Raw genomic sequence first — 21,689 nt, forward strand, 5'->3', positions numbered from 1 at the left:
AGGTTCTGTGACTCCACATCAAGCATCCAGGGTACATGTTGGCAGGATGTAAGCTCCCAAGGGCTTGAGCAGCCACCCCCTGCCATGGCCTTGCTGGTTGCAGCCACATGGCCTCTCTCAGCCTGGCTCTGCCCATTGGCAGCAGCTTTCTTCAGCAGATGAGGCACATCACTGATATCTCTTAATCTCGCAGGTCCCACTACAGTCTTGGCTTCCTTCTCACATCTCCGTGCATCATCCTCTCAGGACCTGCCCACAGGAACTCCAATCCTATTACATTCTGCTCAGCCACCCAGACCTGCCTCTGAACTCTTGGTGGAAGTCTCTGTGACGCCCTGACTCTAGCATCCAACATTCTTGCAGAATCAGCACCACATGATGACGTCAGGGTCTACCACCAGCCTGAGCAGCAGTTGAGACCCCAGGGACCATGGCTACAGTGGCCTCTGAGTGCTGGAAGAATAGCTTTCTAGTTACCCCTGTGGAAGAAGACGCACCCAAGGTCTCAAATGAACTTTCACATCGGCACCCTTGAGCCTGCCATGGGTGTGGTCTTGCTGATTACTGAGATGCTCTAAAAGCATTTTCCCCTACTGTCTCTGTGCAAAGTACTTAGTTTCTCTTTAGTGGTAGTAATCTCTTCAGCAGCCATACTTTCCTTGTTCCCAAATTATGTGCACTTTTCTGACCAAACTGCAAGTTTCAAAAATGCTCTGCTTTATTTTTTTTAATCCCAATTCTCAGAGTAAACCTCGGTAAATGCTGTCAGCAGTACCGCGCAACCACCTCAATGTTGTGCTCCCCTGAACTTCCTCCACAGATTAATTACTTCACCACCTTTAAATGGACAAAATGGAAACAACTCCTTTACCAGAACGTAACATGAACAAAACAGAGACAACTTCTTCGTCAGAATGTAACACGAATGAGGCCTCAAATAGAGGCCTTATTCCCCACTGAAACCTCATGAGCACCGCCTTTACTCTCCACATTCCCATCAACATTCTGCTCCTCTGAGATCCCACCAGAATTGCCCATTAAAGTGGGGTCATTATTGTGCCTAACCTGACTGTGTGGTTTAGAAGCCTTTGGAACTGGTGTATGGGAAGATTTGGGAAAATAAAGGAAATGTAGGCTGGAGAAACCTCAGAATATTGGAATAATATTGGAATAATATTCTGAGATTTCTCCAGCCTGCATCTCCAACATTTTCCGGAATCTTCCCATACACCAGTTAGTTCCAAAGGCTTCTAAACCACATAGTCAGGTTAGGCACAATAATGACCCCACTTCTGGTACCAATTTCTGTGTTAGTTAGATTTTTATTGCTGTCACCAAAATACCTGGAAACTACAGATTAAAGGAGCAAAAGTTCATTTCAGGGTCATGGTTTCAGAAGGTTTAAGTCTATGGTTGGTCTACTCTGTAGCTGCAGGTACAAGGTGTGATAGAACATTATGGCAGAAGGGCTTGAAGCTCATGGTGGCCAGGAAACAGAGTGAGGGAGGAGTCAGGGGAATAAGATATAACCCCCAAGGATATGTCCCCCTGGACTTAACTTTCTTCCGCCATGTCCCCTCTGCCTCCAGTCATCACCCAGTACAGAAGTCCTTTTGAATTATTATTCAACAAATGGATCACTCCACTGAGTAGGTTACAGATCTCCTAATCTAATCTTTTCCCCTCCTGCATTAACACAGGAGCTTTTGGGGATACCTCATATTTAAAGAGTGCAGAAGGATGGGTGAAGATGCTCAATAGTGGAAGAGGCAGACTGTGCTAGTTGTTGATCTGTTGTCCTGAAGCCCACCTCTCCTTCCCCGCTTTCTAAATTCTGCTTTGTGATGCTGAGGCTGAGACTGTACACATTACATTTTACCTTTACTAGGTGGTTTCCTGTTAGATTCTGTCATAGGAGGCAGTAGTGAGAGATAGGAAACCAGGGAAATAAACAGACCTTCTTTCTGTTTTTCTCACTTTTTTCTGACAGTGTATCATTCACCCCGCAGCTGCAGGTGGTTCTGACCTCCCTCTCAACACTCCCAGAATCAACCTCTTCTTGCCCCCTCAAAAGTACTGGCAAGAGCCAGCCAGTGCCCGCCCCCCCCCAGGAGTCTAGATCTCAGCCCTGGGCACACCTACTCCAAGATTCTAGGTCCTAATGACCCAGCATCTCCTGTTACTCCAGTCCTGTGGGCCACAGATGTTTCTTGGAGTCATCAACTCTATATACTTTCATCTTTTTGTTCTTTTAGCTCTGACATCTGTATATCAGAGAACTTCATATATTAAATTTATTCAGTTGAAACAGCTAATATGGATTCTGTTTTCCTGAAATACAGAATTCTTATTTGTGACTGTAAGAATCTGAAAGAAAGTGCTCAGATGTTTTTATCGTTATCAAGGAGAAATATTAACAAATGATTCTGAATGGCACAGAGGTAAGGACCAGAACAGTTTATATGAAGTCTTCTTAGGTGGCATGGCATAATGAGAACAGCAGGAAAGGAGTTCTGACCATACTAGTGCCACTCACTGAATGGGTGATATGTGTTTGACAAGTCACTTGTGAGCTCCAAGTAGCTTGTGGGTGGCCTTATCCCTAAGTAAAACTCAGCAAGCTAATCATCCCCATGTTTTTCTTCCTGCTGAACCTTTATACTTTCCTCAAGAAATCACCAGTAAAGCCATCTGGGCCTAGAATTTTCTGAGTGGGAAATTTCTAACAACCCAAATTCTTTAACAAAAGATTACCCATATGTTCTGTTGAGTTTTGTGCAAATTGCAATTTACAAAGAAGTCTTCCAAAGCATATAAATTTTCATAGTACTGTTTTAATTCCTGTGAGACTGTAATGACAATACTCCTTTAATTCCTCTGTATTCCTCATAATGAGCACTTGGCTTATCTTTCTCTTTTTAAGGGTCCAGCCAGTTGATCCATTTTGTTCATCTTTTCCAAGAGCCAATCTGTGGACCTGTTAATCTTCTCCGTTGGTCTGTATTCTACTTCACTGATACTAGCACTTACCTTTATGATTTCTTTTCTTCTACTTGTTTTGAGTTTAGTTTATAATTTTTTCCCTTAGTTTCCTAAAGATAGAATGAACTTTTGGCCACTGATTATACACCTTTGTTTTTTTTCTAACACAAGTATTTAATGCTATTAATTTCTTTCCTGAGCACTGTTTCAGCTGCGTGGCACAGTTCTAGAACATAGTTTAGTTACCATGCTTATTTCACACAGTATAACCATCCTCTAGATTCATCCATGTTACTGCAATTGACAGATTTTTATTTATTAAGGCCCAATAGTACACCATTGTATATATATATGTCCACTTTCTTTATTCATCAGTTGATAGACACTTTGGATGATTTCATATCTTGGCTATTATGATGAATAATGTTGTCTTTCACTCTGCTCACTGACTCCTTTACTATAAAGAAGCTTTTTAATTTGATGCAATTCATCATCTATTTTTGCTTTTGTTACTTTTCATCTTCTTTTCTTGAGTTTTGAGAGCTCTTTATATATTTAAATACTTTTCTCAGTCTATGACTTGTTCTTTTATTTTCTTAGAAGTCTTTTTTTCCAAGTGGTATTAATTTTTATTAAATTCAACTTAACCTTTTTTATGTCATAACTTGTCTCTGATTTAAGAATCACTGCATTAGTACACTAAAAATTTCTCCTGTTTTCTGCAATTAACTTATTAATTTATTTATTGTAGTACTGGAACCCAGGGGCATTCTACCATTGAGCTACATCCCAGTCCTTTTTTTTTTGAGACAGGGACTCACTGAGTTGTTCAAGCTGGCCTTGAACTTGAGATCCTCCTGCCTCATCCCCTGCAAGTCCTTGGCTTTACAGGTCTGTGCCACTGTGACAGGCTTTAATTAGTTTTATATTAGTTCTTGCATTTGGAACTAGGATCCAATACCTATTTTGTGTTAAATTTCTGCAATATGGTAAGAGGGAAGGGTCAAAAATTTTTTGGGGGGCGTGGTGGTGTTGGAGATGGAACCCAGGGCCTCACACACGCTAGGCAAACATTCTATCACTAAGCTACATACCCAGCTCTCAAAATTTTTTTAAACATATGACTGTTAAATTGTTGCAGCACCATTCATTCAATGAAAAGATTGTCTTCTCAACACTGACCTGAGTCGGCTTCTTTGCTGAACGTGAACTGATGGTGTGCGTGTGCGTGTATGTGTGTGTGTGTGGTCTATTTCTCTTTCACTGACCTGTGTCTGAAGTCATACGGACACCACAGTGTCTTGACCTCTGTAGCTTAGAGAAAGGCTTCACATTAGGCAGAAGTCCTGCAGCGTTGTCTTTTTCCCTTGCAGAGCTAGCTTGCCAATCTCACGACAGTAACCAAAGCTTTTCAAAGCTTTTGGGGGCTCTGGTGGGGACTGCTCTGAACCTTCAGAACGAGGTGTGAAGAGCTGCCTCTTGGTGACAGTAAGCCCAGGATCCCTGGCACAGCACATCCTCCCATCGTGAGCCTGTTCTGCAGCTTCTTTCGGCACCATCTGAGTCTCACTAGACTTATCTGACATATGTCTTGTTAAAATTTTTAAGTATTTAATTTTTTTTTCACTGCAAGACTGTAAGTGATTTTTTTTCTGTTACAGACTTTTGGTAATATAGTTGACATATGATAAATGAACATTACAAGTGTATAATCTGATATTTTAACATGTCAGTAAAGCCATCACCCCAATTAAGAAAATTAACATATTTACTTCCTCTCCTTAGGCCCCTTTGTTATTTTTCCACCTACTCTTTATATTCTGACCGTCTCCATTCTTTCTCTAGGCAACCACTTTCTTTCTGTCACCATGTTGAATTTCTACCATTACATAAATATATGGAATCACCAAGTTCATTCTCTTTTTCATCTTGCTTCATTAACTCAGAATAATTATTTTGAAAAATATTCATGATGTGTGTTTTAACAGCTCATTCCGATTTACTGCTGAGCTGTATTCTACTGCATGGATAGCTGTATCACTTTTTATTTACCCACTGAACTACTGACAGACACCGGGGATTTTCTTCTTCCAGTTTTTGGACATCACAAATAAAAGCTGCTATGAATATTAGAGTACAAGTATTTGTGTGTAGAGGTATGTTCTTCTTCCTCTAGGGAAAACCCCGTAGGAAGAATGGCTGGGTCAGATGGTAGATGCTGCTATGCTCTAGATACGGTTTTTCCCAGAGGGTTCGTGTGTGACAGGATGATCCTCAGTTTGGTGATGCACAGCCTCTAACAGATGGGGCCCAGAGGAAGGTTCTCATGTCATTGTGAGTGCTGCTGTTAGAAGGGTGATTAAGGTAGCTCTCATGGGTCCCCTGTGCTCTCCTGAGCATGAGCTATTATAAGAGAGAGGCTGACCCCTGAATTGCTCTCTGGCTTTCTATTTTGAGATGTGATCTTTCTTCCACATACTCTCCTGCCATTGTGACATCATCTGCCTTGAGGTTCTCGCCAGACAAGCCAATGCTGCTGCCTTGCCCTTGAGTCTCCTGAAACTGTAAAATAAACATCTTTTTAAAAATAGAGGTGTCCAGCCTCAGGGATTTTTATTATAGCAATAAAAATAGACTAATAAAGATATTTAAAATTTTAAACTTTAAGCTGTTTTTCAAAATGGTTTTGTCTAGATTATGAATCACCATAAAAAGAAGGTCATGCAGGTCATTTGTTTCACATCTTTTACATTCATGCTGATAATGGGAGATTATTCATTCATCAAATATTACGGAGTAACGGTGGAATGCAAGGAACTGAGTCAGGCATGGAGGATACAGTCATGAACAAGACAACCATGGATCCTGTCCAATGGCACTTTCGCTCCAGAAGAAAAAGCAGACACTAAATAACATAGTTCACAATTAATGCTTTCCTTAGAAGGAGGTATAGAGTGCTAGGAACCTAATGTAGAGTGGGGACTCTGAAAGCATCTCTGGGATGAGAGCCTCCAAACTGAGGGTGGAATAATGAGCAGAACTTAACAACACACACAATCCTAAGAGACTGCATCTATTTGGTAAGTGCCATAAAGGAGTGGTGTGGGTTCTAATGTAACTCCCCTAGGATGCAAATTGTTATTAAGTGATTGATTGATGGATTGATCTACTTACTCAGGGGGGCCTGCTCCCAATTCCTAGATGAAAATCAATCCCAAACTTTGGCAGTAAAAAAGAGGACTTAGGAGTCTGTCATCTTATGAGAAGAACCCTCTTCTAAATAATGAAAACAGCAGTCTCTCTCATGAATCACAGCAGATTCATGAACAGAGTAATGAAAGTCAGAGCGTCAGGAAGGGAACGGTGGTGGCAGGCAGAAGGCAGCTGTCTGGCACGCCACCTTCTGTTCCCCAGGTACTTGTGGAGTGTTTTCCACGTGGTAGGTAGGCCCTATGTCACCTTAACTGATGCACAGGATAACCTTGCAAGTAGCTGCTGTCACTGCCGTTTTATGTAAGAATAAACTAAAACACAGAGATTAAATAACTTGACCATGGTCATAAACTGCACAGCAACGAGGAAGAAATTTGGTCAAGGGGTATCCTAAGGTAGCCATAACATTACTTACTACACAGAAGTACTAGGATAATGACCCTAAAAAGCATCAATGGCAGGGGTGTCTGAAATCTGTTTGCCTTAACTTCAGAATCATTTAGTGATAGACAGCAACCTGCTGGGGGCTCTAAGTGCTACCTTGGAGAACCAGTGGTCTCTGGCAGATGTTGTTCAGGGTAAACATTTGAAGACAATCGATAGCACAAACTCCAGTCAAACTTCAATTCAGATTGGTTTAAACTTTGATTTAAATTATAACTCTTCCGCTTACTGGCTATAAAATTTCAGGCAAAATATCTAATATTTTTTATTTTCTTTTGTTTTGTTTTGGTACTAGGGATTGAACCGAGGGGACTTTAGCACTAAGTTATATCCCCTGTCCTTTTTATTTCTTGAGATAGCATTTCACTAAGTTGCTTGGGGCCTAAGTTGCTGAGGCTGGCCTTAAACTTGTGATCCTCCTGTCTTAGCCTCCTGAGTTACTGGGATCACGGTGTACACCATTGTGCCCTTGTTTAGTCCGATCACAGAATGAGAAAAACACACCTTCTTTGTATTTTTCATTTGCAGAAAGAATGAAGGCAGTGTGGGTAAGCTAAGGACACTAAGTGATAGGAATACAGGAAGTCGTGTATGCAGAAGGTAGCTATGAGAGTGCTTCTTCCCCAGCATCTGAAGAAGGCCCACGGAGGAGATGAGGCAGCTTCCTGATCTCACTCCTCTAGGATATGCTAACTCCTCAGAGGTGATGTGGAATCCACCCAGGCATCAGAGGACAGTGGTGAGACTCCTCTCATCCAACCTTTTCTTGCACGAACAAGCTCACGGTTGAAAAAGGTCCCAGGTGTCAATATTCCTGAGATCTCAAGGTTTCAACTCAAGGTTGAAAGAAACCTCAGGAATGCATTTCACCCATCTTTCTTTATTAGACCAACTGGAAATACCAAACAGGCAGCACTCTGTCCATCTTGGCTACATCTTTCTGAACGTTCCTTTTCCACCTCACTTTTGCCACTGTCTGAAGCCATTACATGCAACAAAGAGAGAGAATACTGGCAGAAAAAAAATTAGTCTTTTTTCCCATGAGTCGACTAGAGAAAATAAGTAGACAAGTTAATGGAAGAAAAAGTAGGCCCAAATCTCCATCATGTCAGATTAGGCCCCAACTTACTTTATAAGATTCCTGTAGCACAAGAATTAAAACCAAGAATCAATAAATGGGATGGATTCAAACTACAAAGCTTCTTCTCAGCAAAAGAAACAATCAGTGAGGTGAATAGAGAGCCTACAGAATGGGAGCAAATCTTTACCACAAGCACATCAGATTGAGCACTAATCTCTAGGGTATATAAAGCATTCAAAAACTTTAATACCAAAAGAACAAATAAATCAATAAATGGGCTAAGGAACTGAATAGACACTTCTTGGAAGATGGTATACAATCAATCAGCAAACATATGAAAAAATGTTCATCATCTCTAGCAATAAGAGAAATGCAAATCAAAACCACTCTAAGATTTCAACTCACTCCAGTCAGAATGGCAGCTATCAAGAGTACAAACAACAATAAGTGTTGGCGAGGATGTGGGAAAAAAGACAAACTCATACATTGCTGATGGGACTGCAAATTGGTGCAGCCAATCTGGAAAGCAGTATGGAGATTCCTTAGAAAATTTGGAATGGGACCACCATTTGACCCAGCTATCCCACTCCTTGCTTCATACCCATAGGATTTAAAAACAGCATACTTCTGGGATACAGCTACATCAATGTTTATAGCAGCACAATTCACAGTAGCTAAATTGTGGAACCAATCCAAATGTCCTTCAGTAATGAATATATAGGGAAACTTTGGTATATATACACAATGGAATATTACTCAGCATTAAAGAGAATAAAATCATGGCATTTTAAGGTAAATGGATGAAGTTGGAGAATATAATGCTAAATGAAGCAAGCCAATCCCAAAAAACCAAAGGCTAAATGTTTTCTTTGATATGAGGATGCTGACTCATAATGGCGATTGGGGGCGGGCATGGGAGGAATGGAGGAACTTTAGATAGAGCAAAGGGGAAGGAGGGAAAAGGAAGGGGCAAGGGGGTAGGAGTGATGGTGGAATGAGTTAGACATCATTACCTTAAATACATGTATAAGTCACGAATGGTGTGAAATTACTTTGTGTACAATGAGTGTCTTGAAAAACTGTGCTCTATATGTATAATATGAAATGAATTGCATTCTGCCATCATGTATAACAAATCAGAATAAATTAAAAAAATGGGAACCACAGTACACCAATACTCTAGATGTAATGATGTACAGGTCATCTCCTATGAATGAAAATAAATCCAAAAAGATGTTTTAATGGCTATTCTACTCTTCACGCCTTTCCCTAGTCAATTCTGCAGTGCTCACAGTACTACACATCTATTTTTTTTTTTTAACACTCAGATGGTGCTATATTTAAAAAAAAAATCTGGGAAAACTTAAGTTTTTAATTTTTAATTTTGGTAGTGGTGGGATTCCTTATTCTTACTCATAAAACCCACCTTTGATTTAAAGATTTTAAAATAAATTTCTATATTAAACATATGTAGTAAATATGGTTTTGTGTAACACAATTTCATGAATACTTGAGAACTCCAAATTCAACAAATCCTGAGTAAACTAAAGAAGATGGCTCCTCTCTCCCAAAGACAGGGTGATCCCGGAGGGCAGATCTCAGCACTTTCCCCTGTGCCAGCTGGACCTCATTGATTTTACTCTCCACTGTGCTGGCGCTGACACTGCGGTTGCCCCTGCCGCGCAGGCCTCTGTCGCCGTCAGGCTGCACACATCTTCCCTGACAGGTCTCGTCAACTGGATTGCTTCTCGCCAGGCCTGGGCTCTGGCACTTTCCCCTGGGGAGACCTTTGCTGGTCTCCATACTTAACCCCTGAACCCAGCGTAATCCATCAGCCGCAGGAGTACGCAGGGATGGGGAGTGTTTCTCCCTGAAGACAGGCGGCCGGCCCCTCTACTGAGAGCTCAGAGCGCCAGCCACCAGCAGGGTCTGTTTTCTGTTTGTCAGCGTCATGGCGTCTTAGCTAACTGAGTTCCTTTTACTGTTGTGGTGCCCAGCTGCCCAGTCAAGGGAAATGCTGTTGGAGGAGACATCAATTAGGTGCTTGTTAAATGCTATGGACGCTCTTTGAAAATGTCCCCTGGGACTCTCCCTGGGAGTTCCCAATCAGAGGAGGGCCCAGTTGTCATTTTGGAATTGAGTTTTCCCTGAGGTTTTAAAGATCAGTTTCCTATCCACATTCTCATGGCTGGTGTTTAAACTCCACTGGGAGATTTTAGAAATCATGACCCTGGAAAATGAAATATAATGCTTTTTTCTGGAAAGACAAGGGAACAGCTGTAAATAGAAAGCCTGTTCCCATCTTGTTTAAAAGCTGCTCACCTCATAACCAAACTGCAGCTCATCAGAGGTCAGCATGATGATGTCGTCGTCAATGGCCAGCACAGCCTCGGTCTCGATCTCATCGTAAGGGAAGAAGCGGTTACTCAGCTTGTTCTCGGCGGTCCTCACGACTTTTAATGGAACCCGGATTTTCGGCCAGAGAGAATCTAGAAGAAAAATAAAACAAGGTCTTGACTACTGTCTAGCCTTTAATGAGGAGATAAGGCGGCAAGGGCGTCAGCACTTGGAAGAAACTGCTGACATCTCTAGCCCCCCCGCCATGAGCAAAGGCACGAGGGCTCGGGAGGGGGTGTCTCACACGTGTGTCCTTGTCATAGTGGGAAACAGACACACATGCACGTATTTCTTTTTTTTTTCTTTTTTTAAATTGTTGGTTGTTCAAAACATTACATAGTTCTTGATATATCATATTTCACACTTTGATTCAAGTGGGTTATGAACTCCCATTTTTATCCCGTATACAGATTGCAGAATCACATCAGTTATACTTCCATTGATTTACATATTGCCATACTCGTGTCTGTTGTATTCTGCTGCCTTTCCTATCCTCTACTCTCCCCCCTCCCCTCCCCTCCCCTCCCCTCTTCTCTCTCTACCCCCTCTACTCTAATTCATTTCTCCCCCTTGTATTATTTTTCCCTTTCCCCTCACTTCCTCTTGTATGTAATACCCTGAGGGTCTCCTTCCATTTCCATGCAATTTCCCTTCTCTCTCCCTTTCCCTCCCACCTCTCATCCCTGTTTAATGTTAATCTTCTTCTCATGCTCTTCTTCCCTACTCTGTTCTTAGTTACTCTCCTTATATCAAAGAAGACATTTGGCATTTGTTTTTTAGGGATTGGCTAGCTTCACTTAGCATAATCTGCTCTAATGCCATCCATTTCCCTCCAAATTCTATGATTTTTGTCATTTTTTAATGCAGAGTAATACTCCATTGTGTATAAATGCCACATTTTTTTTTTATCCATTCGTCTATTGAAGGGCATCTAGGTTGCTTCCACAGTCTTGCTATTGTGAATTGTACATGCATGTATTTCTACCCTCTCCGCATCCTTACAACACTACTAACTATAACACTGCCTTAACCATGATAAGTTCATTGGCTCCGGCTCACAACTGAGAGGCAGAGAAGTGAAACTACTCGACCCAGGTCATGAAGACAGGAGGAGAGGGGCTCAGGACCTCACTTTAGTATCAGAACTCCACCACCTCGGGCAAAGACTCTGCAACACACCTCCTTGACCCCATGCCCCGCTCAGAACCTGCCTGAAGCTATGCCAGGAAGCCCCGTGCCTTCAGCTAGCACACTGGGCTCCCAGAGCCCTCCAGGCTGGTCCCAGACCAGCTGGTCACAGACCAGCCAGACCCTCCGGCCCAAGAGCACATAGCACTTGACCAAGGCCTAGCACTTCATTCCTTCCTCCCCGACTCACTAGGTTTGGTTTCTCAGCACAATCAATTCACAGGGTAAATATCCAATTTCCAGGTCCAGCTATATGGGATTTTTTTGTATAATGAAGAAATACCAACCCATGTCTTGCCTCTCATTTTTTTCCCATTCTTCTTTGAAATGACTGGAGCAATTCAATCATAGGTTTTTGCTTTTGAATGCGGCATTTAGCAGAACATGAAGTTAGTCTTTCTCTGTTACAGTAGCAATGTCCACAGACCTGGGGTTCCTCGGGGAGGCAGTTCATTGTTCACATAACATCTGTCAAGAACAGGAAGGCCCAGTGGCACACTAATTTCAAAAAACGCATTATGTAATCAAGGGGAATATCTAATTTTTGTGGGTCATGAGGCCCCAAGGTGCCTGTGTCCACTCCCAAGTCACCACACTGAAGGAGACAGAGAAGGCCAGGGGAAGAGGCAGCCCAGCTGTCCAGGGCACTGCTGCGGCCCTGCTACGGTCCTGAGGGGGCTGTGAAGGGGCAGGCCCTGGGGTCAAGGAAGATCAGCTGAATTTCAAAAAAGCCTACAGCAAAGAACCTAAAAAAGTGGTCAATTCCAAAAAAGTATGTTTGGGAAAGGGCTGAACATGAGACCAAAGAAACAGGGCAATGGATTACGGCCACTTACTATGACAGCAGCCACTTCTAGCTTCATTCCCGGCACATCATCAGTAAGTATCTCTGGGATAAATGAGAGACCCAGACGTGCGTTCTGCATCAACTATGCATCTCAAGCAAGTCCCTTCTTCTCATATAATTAAATAAGCAGAGATGGGGACCTTGATTACTTAAGTGATACGTGCCAGATCCTTTACTGTCATTCAACCCTCCTGACAATCCTAAGAGGCAGAAATTATTTATAATGTAGTATTTATATGACTCAGAGAGGTTAAGGAACTTGTCTGGCAATACACAGCTAATGAACAATGAGGCCAGCGCAGCTCCCTGCTTCCCCCCATCTGGAGCAGAACTCAGAAGGTCCAACCACCCTCACCAGCAGGCATCCTCCTTCCCTGCATCTCACTTCTTACCTCAGATAAATAAAATCCCCGACACACAGCTACTATTCCCAGATCCTTTAAACCATGACTTATACTCTCCAGCTGAAGGTGACAGCCCTACATTCTAGACCACTGGTACTCAAACGTTTTGGATTCAGAATTCCTTCATGCCCTTCAAAGTGACCGAGAAGCTCAAAGCACTTCACACGCAGGAGGAAGGGGCTTTTCTGCGGTCCTGCTGCACCTTTTCCACGTCTGAGCTGCCTTGAGTTGCTGAAATCATTTCAGTCCATCTGAAGACAGTTTGGGTGGGTTCTGGGCATCTCTGGGTGGGTTCCACTGCAGCCCTTGCCAGTTTCCAGCAAGCCCTGTCCCACCCCAGGCTGCTGCCATGGGGTTCCGTGGGAGTCTGAGCAGGGCTGGTTTCCTGCTTTCAGTCTTGGTCTGCGGCACTGAGCAAGCTTCCCCAGGCATTGGGCCCCCGCTCTGCTCTTCCCAACACAGTGGAACCTCAGGCCCAGTGGGTGACTGGGCTCCCAGGGTCACTTCCTATAGTCTCTTTTTAAAAATTTTTAAATTTGTTCTAATTAGTTGTTCATGACAGTAGATTGCGTTTTTACATATTGTCCACAAATGCAGCATAACTCCTCATTCCTCTGGCTGCCCCTGGTGTAGTCCCTCCAGTAGTGTAACCATATGTGTATGTAGCTTCCTATGATCTTAAAGTTCTCTTTATCAGGTTAATAGACAAATCCTGTTGTATGTTTATCACTATTTATATTAAAATTTTCCTATTCAAATCACCGTGTGGTTTCTGTCTTCTAACGGAACCTTGACTGTAGTGCAGATGAAAGGGAATTTTCCCCATGGTCTCCAGTTATGAACCCTAACTTTCACTAGGTGAGTTACGGGGCAAGAGTTTCCTGATGTTGCAAACTATCTTCAGATGGACTGAAATGACTTCAGCAACACAAGACATCCTTTTGCCTGAAATTTGTGAACTTTGGTCAGATTGAAGGACTAAAGAAAATAGCTCTGTGGGCCCAGGACTCCAGAGAACAGCAGCAAACACAGCAAGAACACAGTCGTGCAACAGCCTAGGCCTCCTGTTAGCCAGCTGGACAACCCAGACAGGTCTACCACGTTGAGCCTGCTTCTTCGACTGTGGGGCAGGACTGGCGACCCCCTTTGTATGACCAACTGAGCGGGACCGCAGGTGCTCAGCTGCACAGCTCCTGGCAGCGCATGGCAGATACCCGCCCGAGGTCAGCTATGTTTCCCTTGAAAGTCTGTGTCTGCTGCCAGAACCAGAGGGTTTCTCGAGCCTGGCGTAGTGGTGGCCAAGCTCATGCTACCCATGTCCATGTTTAGATGAACCCCTGCCCCAGAACTCAGAGCGTCTCATGTGCTCACAAAACTAAGTGACACGGAATCTCTGCCGTGTCACTTCCCCAGGGTAACTAACAGCTCCTTTCCCCCATGGGTAGAGAACAGGTCTGCTGCTCTGGGGGAGCAGAAACAAGCCCCCATGATGGACGGTGGGCTCTCGCCCAGGGCGTGGATGGCATGTTGGCCCGATAGGCACTTCCACGCTCTCCAGCTACATGTATCCAAAGAATTACTTGAGACAACGTCCCCAGGGAGCTGACTTGCTCCTGTGAAGTCTTTGATGGGAAGTTTTAGAGAGTGATGAAAGCCAGGGGGATGATATGGGGCACAGATGGAAATGCAGAATGAATCACGGCTGTGTTAGAAACGTGACGCCTCCTCCCTCGTAGGCTAGGTCTGTGGAGCGGGCAGCTTCCACAGAAGGAGCCTCCATTTCAGTGGCCAAGTGTCCAAGGACCACCATCTAACAGGTTCTAAAGGGAACTCCCAGCTTCCTGGACTCTTTCCTTTTTCAAATGAGCTCGACTTCCATGACAGGGAAGGCTTCAGTGTCCCCCTATGGAGGTCAGGGACAAGTGGGCAGCCATGCCCTTAATACTATGACCCTGACAGGAAATTTTAATTCTGGAAAGTTTACCTTTTTTAAAAAAATTAGGACTGGGACTACAGAGGGTGAAGAGAACTGCAAGGCAGATTTGTGAAAAGGGAAGAGACTTCTCTCCCCATTAGTACTGAATAGAATGATCCTCTGTCTCTCTGTGAGCCCTAACAAGAAGCTAGTTCCTCTATATGATCCCAAATCAGAGAGGAGACAGACGAGAGCCAGGGTTTTCCTGCACTGAAACGGTCATCTAAAAGGATGCAGTTGGCAGGAGCTTCCGACTGAGAGAGACCCGTGCTAACTTCTGTCTCTGCCCCTTGCTGCTTTTGATTCAGGCAGATCACTGACTGAGTTTCACTTTCTTATTTATATAAAATGGGGATAATGACAGCTTCCTCACAGGCTTGTCATAAGGACTGGAGGTAACACGTACAAAGTCTTCTCCACTCCTCATCCCAGCGCGGCCTCCTTCCTGGGTAGAGCAGCGTGCACTGACCAGCCACAACACTGCTCCATCACCATCTGCAGAGGGGGAGGCTGGGAAGCCCTAGGAACTCCACTTCTCTGCTGATACCTTAAAGAGGTCCAGACAGGACACAGAAGGAAACAGTGTCAAGGCTGGAAATCCCCAGGCTCTGCTCTGTTGCAGAGCCTAGATGAGGCCTAACTCCTTCAAACTCCAAATGCAACAGCATGCCCTTGCATCTCATATCTCATCCTGTGGAACTACAGCAGGCAAAACTTTACAAGTGTCACCTTTTATTCACATAAAGTAACTTAAAAAATGGTTCTTCAAAGGCACTGCTGAATTTCTGAAAGATAAACAGCTGAGACAGGTGACCTGTTAGTTTCACAGTATGAGCTTTGGCCCAGCTCCTGGGAGAAAAAGAACTCCTTGTGTCAAGGACCCTTTTTTTTTTTTTTTTTTTTTGTACCAGGGATTGAACCTAGGGGTGCTTTAACCACTGAGCTATACCCCAGCTCTTTTTATATTTTTATTTAGAGACAGGGTCTCCGTAAGTTGCTGAAGCGGCCTTGAACTTGCAGTCCTCCTGCCCCAGCCTCCCCAGCAGCTGGGGTTACAGGTGTGTGCCATCACACTTGGCAGACACAGGTCTTTTTAAAAGTATATTAATTAATAGTTTTCTCCATGTTGGATGCTGAGAGAGATGTGAGAGAGGAATTCTCTGTAACTTGACAAAAGTACTACAGTACATTCAGGTTGGCTGAAGATGACCCCAAGCCTATCCTGCCAATCACTGTCATATACACAAAGTAAAATATTAGATTATCTCCACACAAAAACTCTTTAGCCTGCTTCAGAAGTCCCCAAGTTGCTCAGTGTAAAGTTGGTGCCCAGGACCCTGAATGCAGCTCAACGGAAGGTAGCTGCTGCTTTGGCTCCTGCTGCCCTGTTGGGTTGACCGTCCTGACAGCGCCCACCCTGCCCACTAAGGACTGTGAGGGAAACATCTGAAGCTGGGGGTCCCTTAATGTCAATTCACACCTATACCTGGATTAATTAAGGCTACAGGCTGAGTTCCCCTTTCTGAAGTGTACAGTGCTACAGCTTCCTCCAGGCAAAGGCTGGGCCCATGCAGACGAACTCAACCTTTACCAGGCTCGGCAACTGAGGAGCTAGGAGGGAAAAGCAGGAGCCTGTCTTTATATTGACAGAGCTCAAAACTGCTGTGATGAAAGCTCACTAGAGAGTTCTATTGCCTACTCTTCAATATTTACTTAAACTTCAAACCTAGCCATTTAGAGTTAACTGTAACCAAAAGAAAAAAGTACTTGGTTGGATCCAGGAAAAAAAGTGGGAGGGCGCAGACTGCCGCCTGCACCAGCCCTCCCAACAGTAGACGCGTGAACCACAATATTTATTTTAGTAAATGTAGAGAAAGTGAAAAACATCACTTTCACCTCTAAAATTTCAAAGCCTTTTTTTTTTTTAATGCTACACTTGGAACATCAGATGCGTTTGCTGGCAGGAGGACCAGAGCTGACGGCCCCTTGACCAACTGAACACGCCCACAGAAGATCAGCGTGGTTCGTGTTCCCCCAACAGCTGCACTGCGAGAGCCAGAGCCCCAACCTGAAAACCACCGTCAGAAAAAAGCCAGTCCATAAACACGTGTCAAAATGAGGGCCTCATCAGTTAAGGGTTCTCTTTCTTCCCTAGAGCCAAAATATTTAAAAAATAAACTAAACTCTCAGTCATAAAATTAACCACTACTCTTTAGTAGGGTCTACCAAAAATTAAAACTGAACACCCAGCTCCAAAGCTGGCCCACACTCTGCCTTTAGCCATGCCAGCGCACAAGCCTGGGCTGAGACATAAGAAAAAGATTCCTCCTTTCCCACACCTGCCCCGAAGAGTGACTCCAACTCACAATGCTGAGTTCACTTTATGCCCAAAGAGGCTGATAAGCAGGGGTATAAGAAGGCTCCTTGGCATTTTTTTAGTTTTGTTTTATTTCTGATTGGCAAGTGATAACTGCATGTGTTACAGAGCACTCGGCGGTGTTTGAGAACACACAGGTGTTCTGGAATGGGCGGTCACCAGTGTGTCCCTGGCCTCTGCTCCAGATCCTGCCACTCCACCTTCCCTGCAGGAGGGCTGTGGGCTAAGCTGGAGGCGCAAATACATGAGAATGAACACAGTGACAGGGACATTCCCTCCACAGTGCACACGACCCATCAAGGGCCCGACAAGCAAAGCAGAGGTCCGACCCACCTCCCTGGGAAAGGCCGCCTGTGCAGGGCCCTGCCCACCCTGCCCACCACACAGATCCTCTGGGGCTCCTCCATCTCTGCCCCGCTGGCTCTTCCTCCCTCCTTAGGTGACGCCAGCGCCTTCCTTTCCACCTCTCCCTCTCCTTCTCCTTTATTAGAAGCCAAACACAGCAAAACCCAGAAAACTGACCGTGCTGCAGTGAGGTGGCAAAGAAAAAACCCCGGACCAGAAAACTGGTCAGCAATAATAGTAATGATAAAAGCAGCTATGCTTCAGCTACATTATAGGATTCTTGCCAGAATAGGCATTTGATTCACTCATCCTGGCACTCTGTGAACCTAAAGAGAGCAGATGATTCTTTCAGAAAACAAAAATCTCATGAAGTACAATTTTTCAAACGTCTCAGGACACACTAAAGAATTTTATTGAGCAAATTCTGATTTGCCTAACAGAGACAGAAATATGGTCTCATTCCGGCCTAGACTACAGATCTACTACTGGAAGTTTCTAGGGTCAACTCTCCTGACTTCAGTATAACCAATTAAAAGGACTAGCCATAAAAAGCACAGATACTACTGTCAGGCAATAAACTAGACCTTATCGGTGACAGTGGTGCACATTACAAACTTCAAACTCATTCCTTGCTCTAATCCATCAGAAACTTCCTGGCTTTAATAGGCTATAAATGGCAGGAGCTTTGAAGTCCCTGGGATTAGGATCAGTAATAGACAGACCGAATGAGAAACCAAATGCAGGTGGAACGTTCTCTATGCGTCCCGAATTAAAAACAAATCCAATTAATCAAACAGTCTGCGATCCTAGCTGCCAGCCAGCAGATTACATGGGTGGCCCAGGTGAGGGCCAGAGTGACTAAGGAGGACGCGGTGGCAGCGTGCAGTTCGAGCTCCCTTCAAGAGCTGAGTCCCGGCCTCCACTGCCCGCCCGCCTTCCCTGTGGAAGGGAGGCCATCCTGCTCAGTGGGTTTTGAAGGACAGCACGGCATCAGAGCTGAGATAAGGAAGGAGAAGACTGATGCCTCTTAAACTGAGTTTCCATGTAAACAAATCAGCTGGGATGGCCGGGGGCTGAGATCTGTTTCCCAGGGCTGGTCGCCTTTGATCCTATCGCCCCTCAGCCCTCAAACACGTGTGGCTACAGAGCGTGCCAGGGCTTGGAGTTAAACAGGCCACCTTAGAAAGGAACGAGACGATGGGGAAGAGAGAAGCGGGGTCATGCTGCCTCACAGATGACATTGTTACTGGCAAAGGGAAGATTCATTTCAAACTAACTGGCATCACTTGGCCATCCACAGTCCATTCAGCAGAGAGTTGGCCAACGCCTGAGGTAGGGCCTCCTAAATGCATCTTCCTCACTCTTCTTACCTTCTGGGGGGTTTTTATTCTGATTATTCCAGACGACCAGCAGCTTGGACAGACTGGGCACCTTGGACACCTCGGTGATGACGCGGAAGAGGCTCTCGACCCGGTCGTAGGTGAGGACAATGGCGGTGAACCCCTGCGACTGTGGCGGGATCAGCGGGAGGAAGAGCGGGTTGCTCACACTGCCCCACTTCTGCAAAAGGACAGGTCAGAAGGTTAGGGAAGGCGCTGCAGCAGGAGGCTGACCCCAGCCACCGGCAAACCCAGCCGTGCAGCTGACTGCTTTCACCACCATCATGGCAAGAGCCTCGTGGCCGTTCAGTCTTCCCCCCGCACAGCCTGCATGGGGTCCCCTGGATTAACCTGGGCTCTAGACCAGTGAAAAGGGAGCAGAGAAGAGACTGAGTTAGACATGACAGGTCACAACACACACCTGCCTCCTTCCGCCCCAAATCAGCAGCATGGCAGCTGATGCACACAGAGGGCTGGAGAAGGGCCCAAGGGCCGGAGGGGACCTGGGAAGGGGTGCCCTGAGAGGCTCAGGAGGTAAGCTCGCCAGGTCGCCCGGTGCCTTGTGAGGTGGAGGAGTGGCAAGGTGACCGAGGACTGCTCAGAAACCTCTACCAGAAGCAGCTGGAGACCCAGAACCACAAGCCTGCCCTTACCAGATGCAGCCAGAGTGTCACTCTTTGCCACAGCCCAGCTATGTTCCCTGAGGAGACTGACGCTTCAGACTTGGAACACAGGCACAGCTGAGGCACACACATCACAGCCCACCCGACGAGTGGGGAGCCTGCAGCCTTCCTCCCCTTCCGTTCCCAAGCCCTGAAGCCATGCAGCCAGCCTGGCACACCGTCTGCCGGCGACACCCTCCAGCCATGAGTGGGCCACACAGAGTACTCCTCTCAGCTTTTAGTGTCCCCCTCTTCATCATGAACAGATTCTAGCATCACAGATATCTCAAGAGCATCTTCGGTGGGAGTGACAGAAACCAAAGGAGCAAAGAAAAAAGGCACTCAGAGCAAACAGACCCGAGGCAGCAGAAGGAAATTAAAATCAACCAACAGCAAGTTATATCTTTGGGGAGATAAATATTTTTTAATCTATGAGAAAGAATAAATTGCTATTTTTATTTAAAAGGATCTATCAAAGATGGAAAGAACTCTTGGACATGAAAAACATGATAGTTTAAAGTTTCTTTAAATGGGCAGGATTCTGAGATGAAGACAATTTACTGCATTCCAGGGACCAGGAAGACAGCTGAGGAATACGAGAGAGCAGGGGAGAAAATCCAGGAGGTCCAGCATCCACTTAATAGGAGACTCCAGGAAAAGAACACACCGGGGAGGGAGGAAACGGCTCTACCAAAGAAACGGAGTAGTGTCAGTGCGCAAGACGGAAGAGGCGAGGACTTCAGAGGACAGAGAGCACAGTGGGGCCAACAAAAGGGACAGAGGCAGACACAGCACCCAGAACCATCACCACCTCAGGGCACCTCAGGGCACGCACTGCTGCACAGGGGACTGAGGCGCTGCTCACAGTGTGTGGCTCTTGGTGGCGGGCATGAGTTCACTGAACAGTTCTCAAACTTCTAAGTCTGAAATTTGTTCAAAATAAAATTTAAAAAGGAATAAAAGAAATCCAATCTCTCTCCTACCAATAAAACATTAAATTATCTAAACATAGCAATGTAAGCAAAAAAAAAAAAACCTTTGTACTAATACTAAACAGGAAAAGCTTATTAAAATGTTCTTATACTTTTTGACAGCTTTATTGGGATATAGTTCATAAACTATATAATCCACCTATTTAAAGACTATAAGGGTTTTGGCCTATTGGTTTTTTGAAACTGGTAATACACACAATTTGATTTTCCATTTTAAACATTTGTAAGTATATAACGCAATAGCACTGATTATGCTCATGATCAGGTTAGCATGTTTAAAGCTCAGGACCAACTCCCTCTCCACACTCTGGATTCCCCATGTCCCCTATCCATGCATCCATACCACGAACGGACACCCATCCCCAGTCTCTGACTACAGCTGCTTGCCAGACAGAGCAGCGCGGGGCAGGAGATGTACACAAGCACATGGGCTGCACATGGGAGGGACTGCAGGAGGGGGGGATTCCTGGAGTCCTGATGTAATCAGCACATTAAGGCTGAAATGCCCACAGGATGCCATAATTGACTCTCACAACCAAGAGACCCAATAGAAAGGTTATCTCTCCAGTGCAACCTTGTTCCCATGATGTTACGCACTGGTAATGTCTCAGGGAGACCCCAGATTTTTGTATTTATGCCCTAGCATCTGACTACATTTCTAGGAACCCTTTTCAGTTTTCGACCTGAGTCTTATTCTTCATATCTTCCCGACTTTTATGGAAACTGAATTCAGTAAGTAGCTCCACGTTTAGGCTGCAATTAATTCCCAAAGGATGGTTCATGTCTACCTGCCATTACCATCCTCAACCCACCCCTGGCCTTCCTGATACGATACTCCCTGCTCTACACTTGATGGATACCATTTTAAACGGAAAAGAGACTAAAAGGATTTTTAAAGATGTGCATAAGATAATCTAATGTGTGATACTGAAACAGTCAAGATTTACTGAGCATTTACTAAGTGTGAGGCACTATGCTTGACATGTATTAGCTCAACTAAGACCCACAACAAGCTCAAGACAGTTATGGTGGTAGCTTCCTTTTACAGGTGATGGAACTGTAGGAGTAAGAATAGTGGAGAGTAGTCAAGGCTGTGTGACCTGGAAGTCATGGAACGAGGACAACAGCCCAAGCCACCTGACTCCAAAACACCAGCTGGGTGGCCCTCCCTGCACTCCCCACCCGTACTCCTTTACCAACCCGCAGAATACAGAGATCGCGCTGCTACCGCACAGACTTCAGAAGGGGAAGTGTGGGGAACGCCAGCTCCACCTCTCCTAGCTCCTCTCTGGACAAAACTCCTGAAAATTCTGAATCCTGTTATCAAATGGACCAACAAGCAAGAACCCACCCAAATACTACTTCCGAGAGTACATAAACACTCCAAATATATGACACTCTGA

At 44.9% G+C, this 21,689-nt stretch overlaps 1 protein-coding gene across 3 annotated transcripts in view; it reads right to left on the reverse strand.

Moving 5' to 3' along the window:
* Ext2 (exostosin glycosyltransferase 2) overlaps positions 1-21,689 on the reverse strand; it is a 184,466-nt gene that overhangs the window by 66,668 nt on the left and 96,109 nt on the right. For all 3 annotated transcript variants that reach the window (XM_077797465.1, XM_077797464.1, XM_026399167.2), the window contains exons 9-10: positions 18,624-18,813; positions 10,043-10,209 (exon numbers count right to left, since the gene is read on the reverse strand). In XM_077797465.1, coding sequence (XP_077653591.1) covers positions 10,043-10,209; positions 18,624-18,813 — 357 coding nt within the window. The remainder of the gene's footprint in view (positions 1-10,042; positions 10,210-18,623; positions 18,814-21,689) is intronic.

The sequence above is a fragment of the Urocitellus parryii genome, chromosome 4 (assembly GCF_045843805.1).
Source record: "Urocitellus parryii isolate mUroPar1 chromosome 4, mUroPar1.hap1, whole genome shotgun sequence".
Lineage (NCBI taxonomy): Eukaryota > Metazoa > Chordata > Mammalia > Rodentia > Sciuridae > Urocitellus > Urocitellus parryii.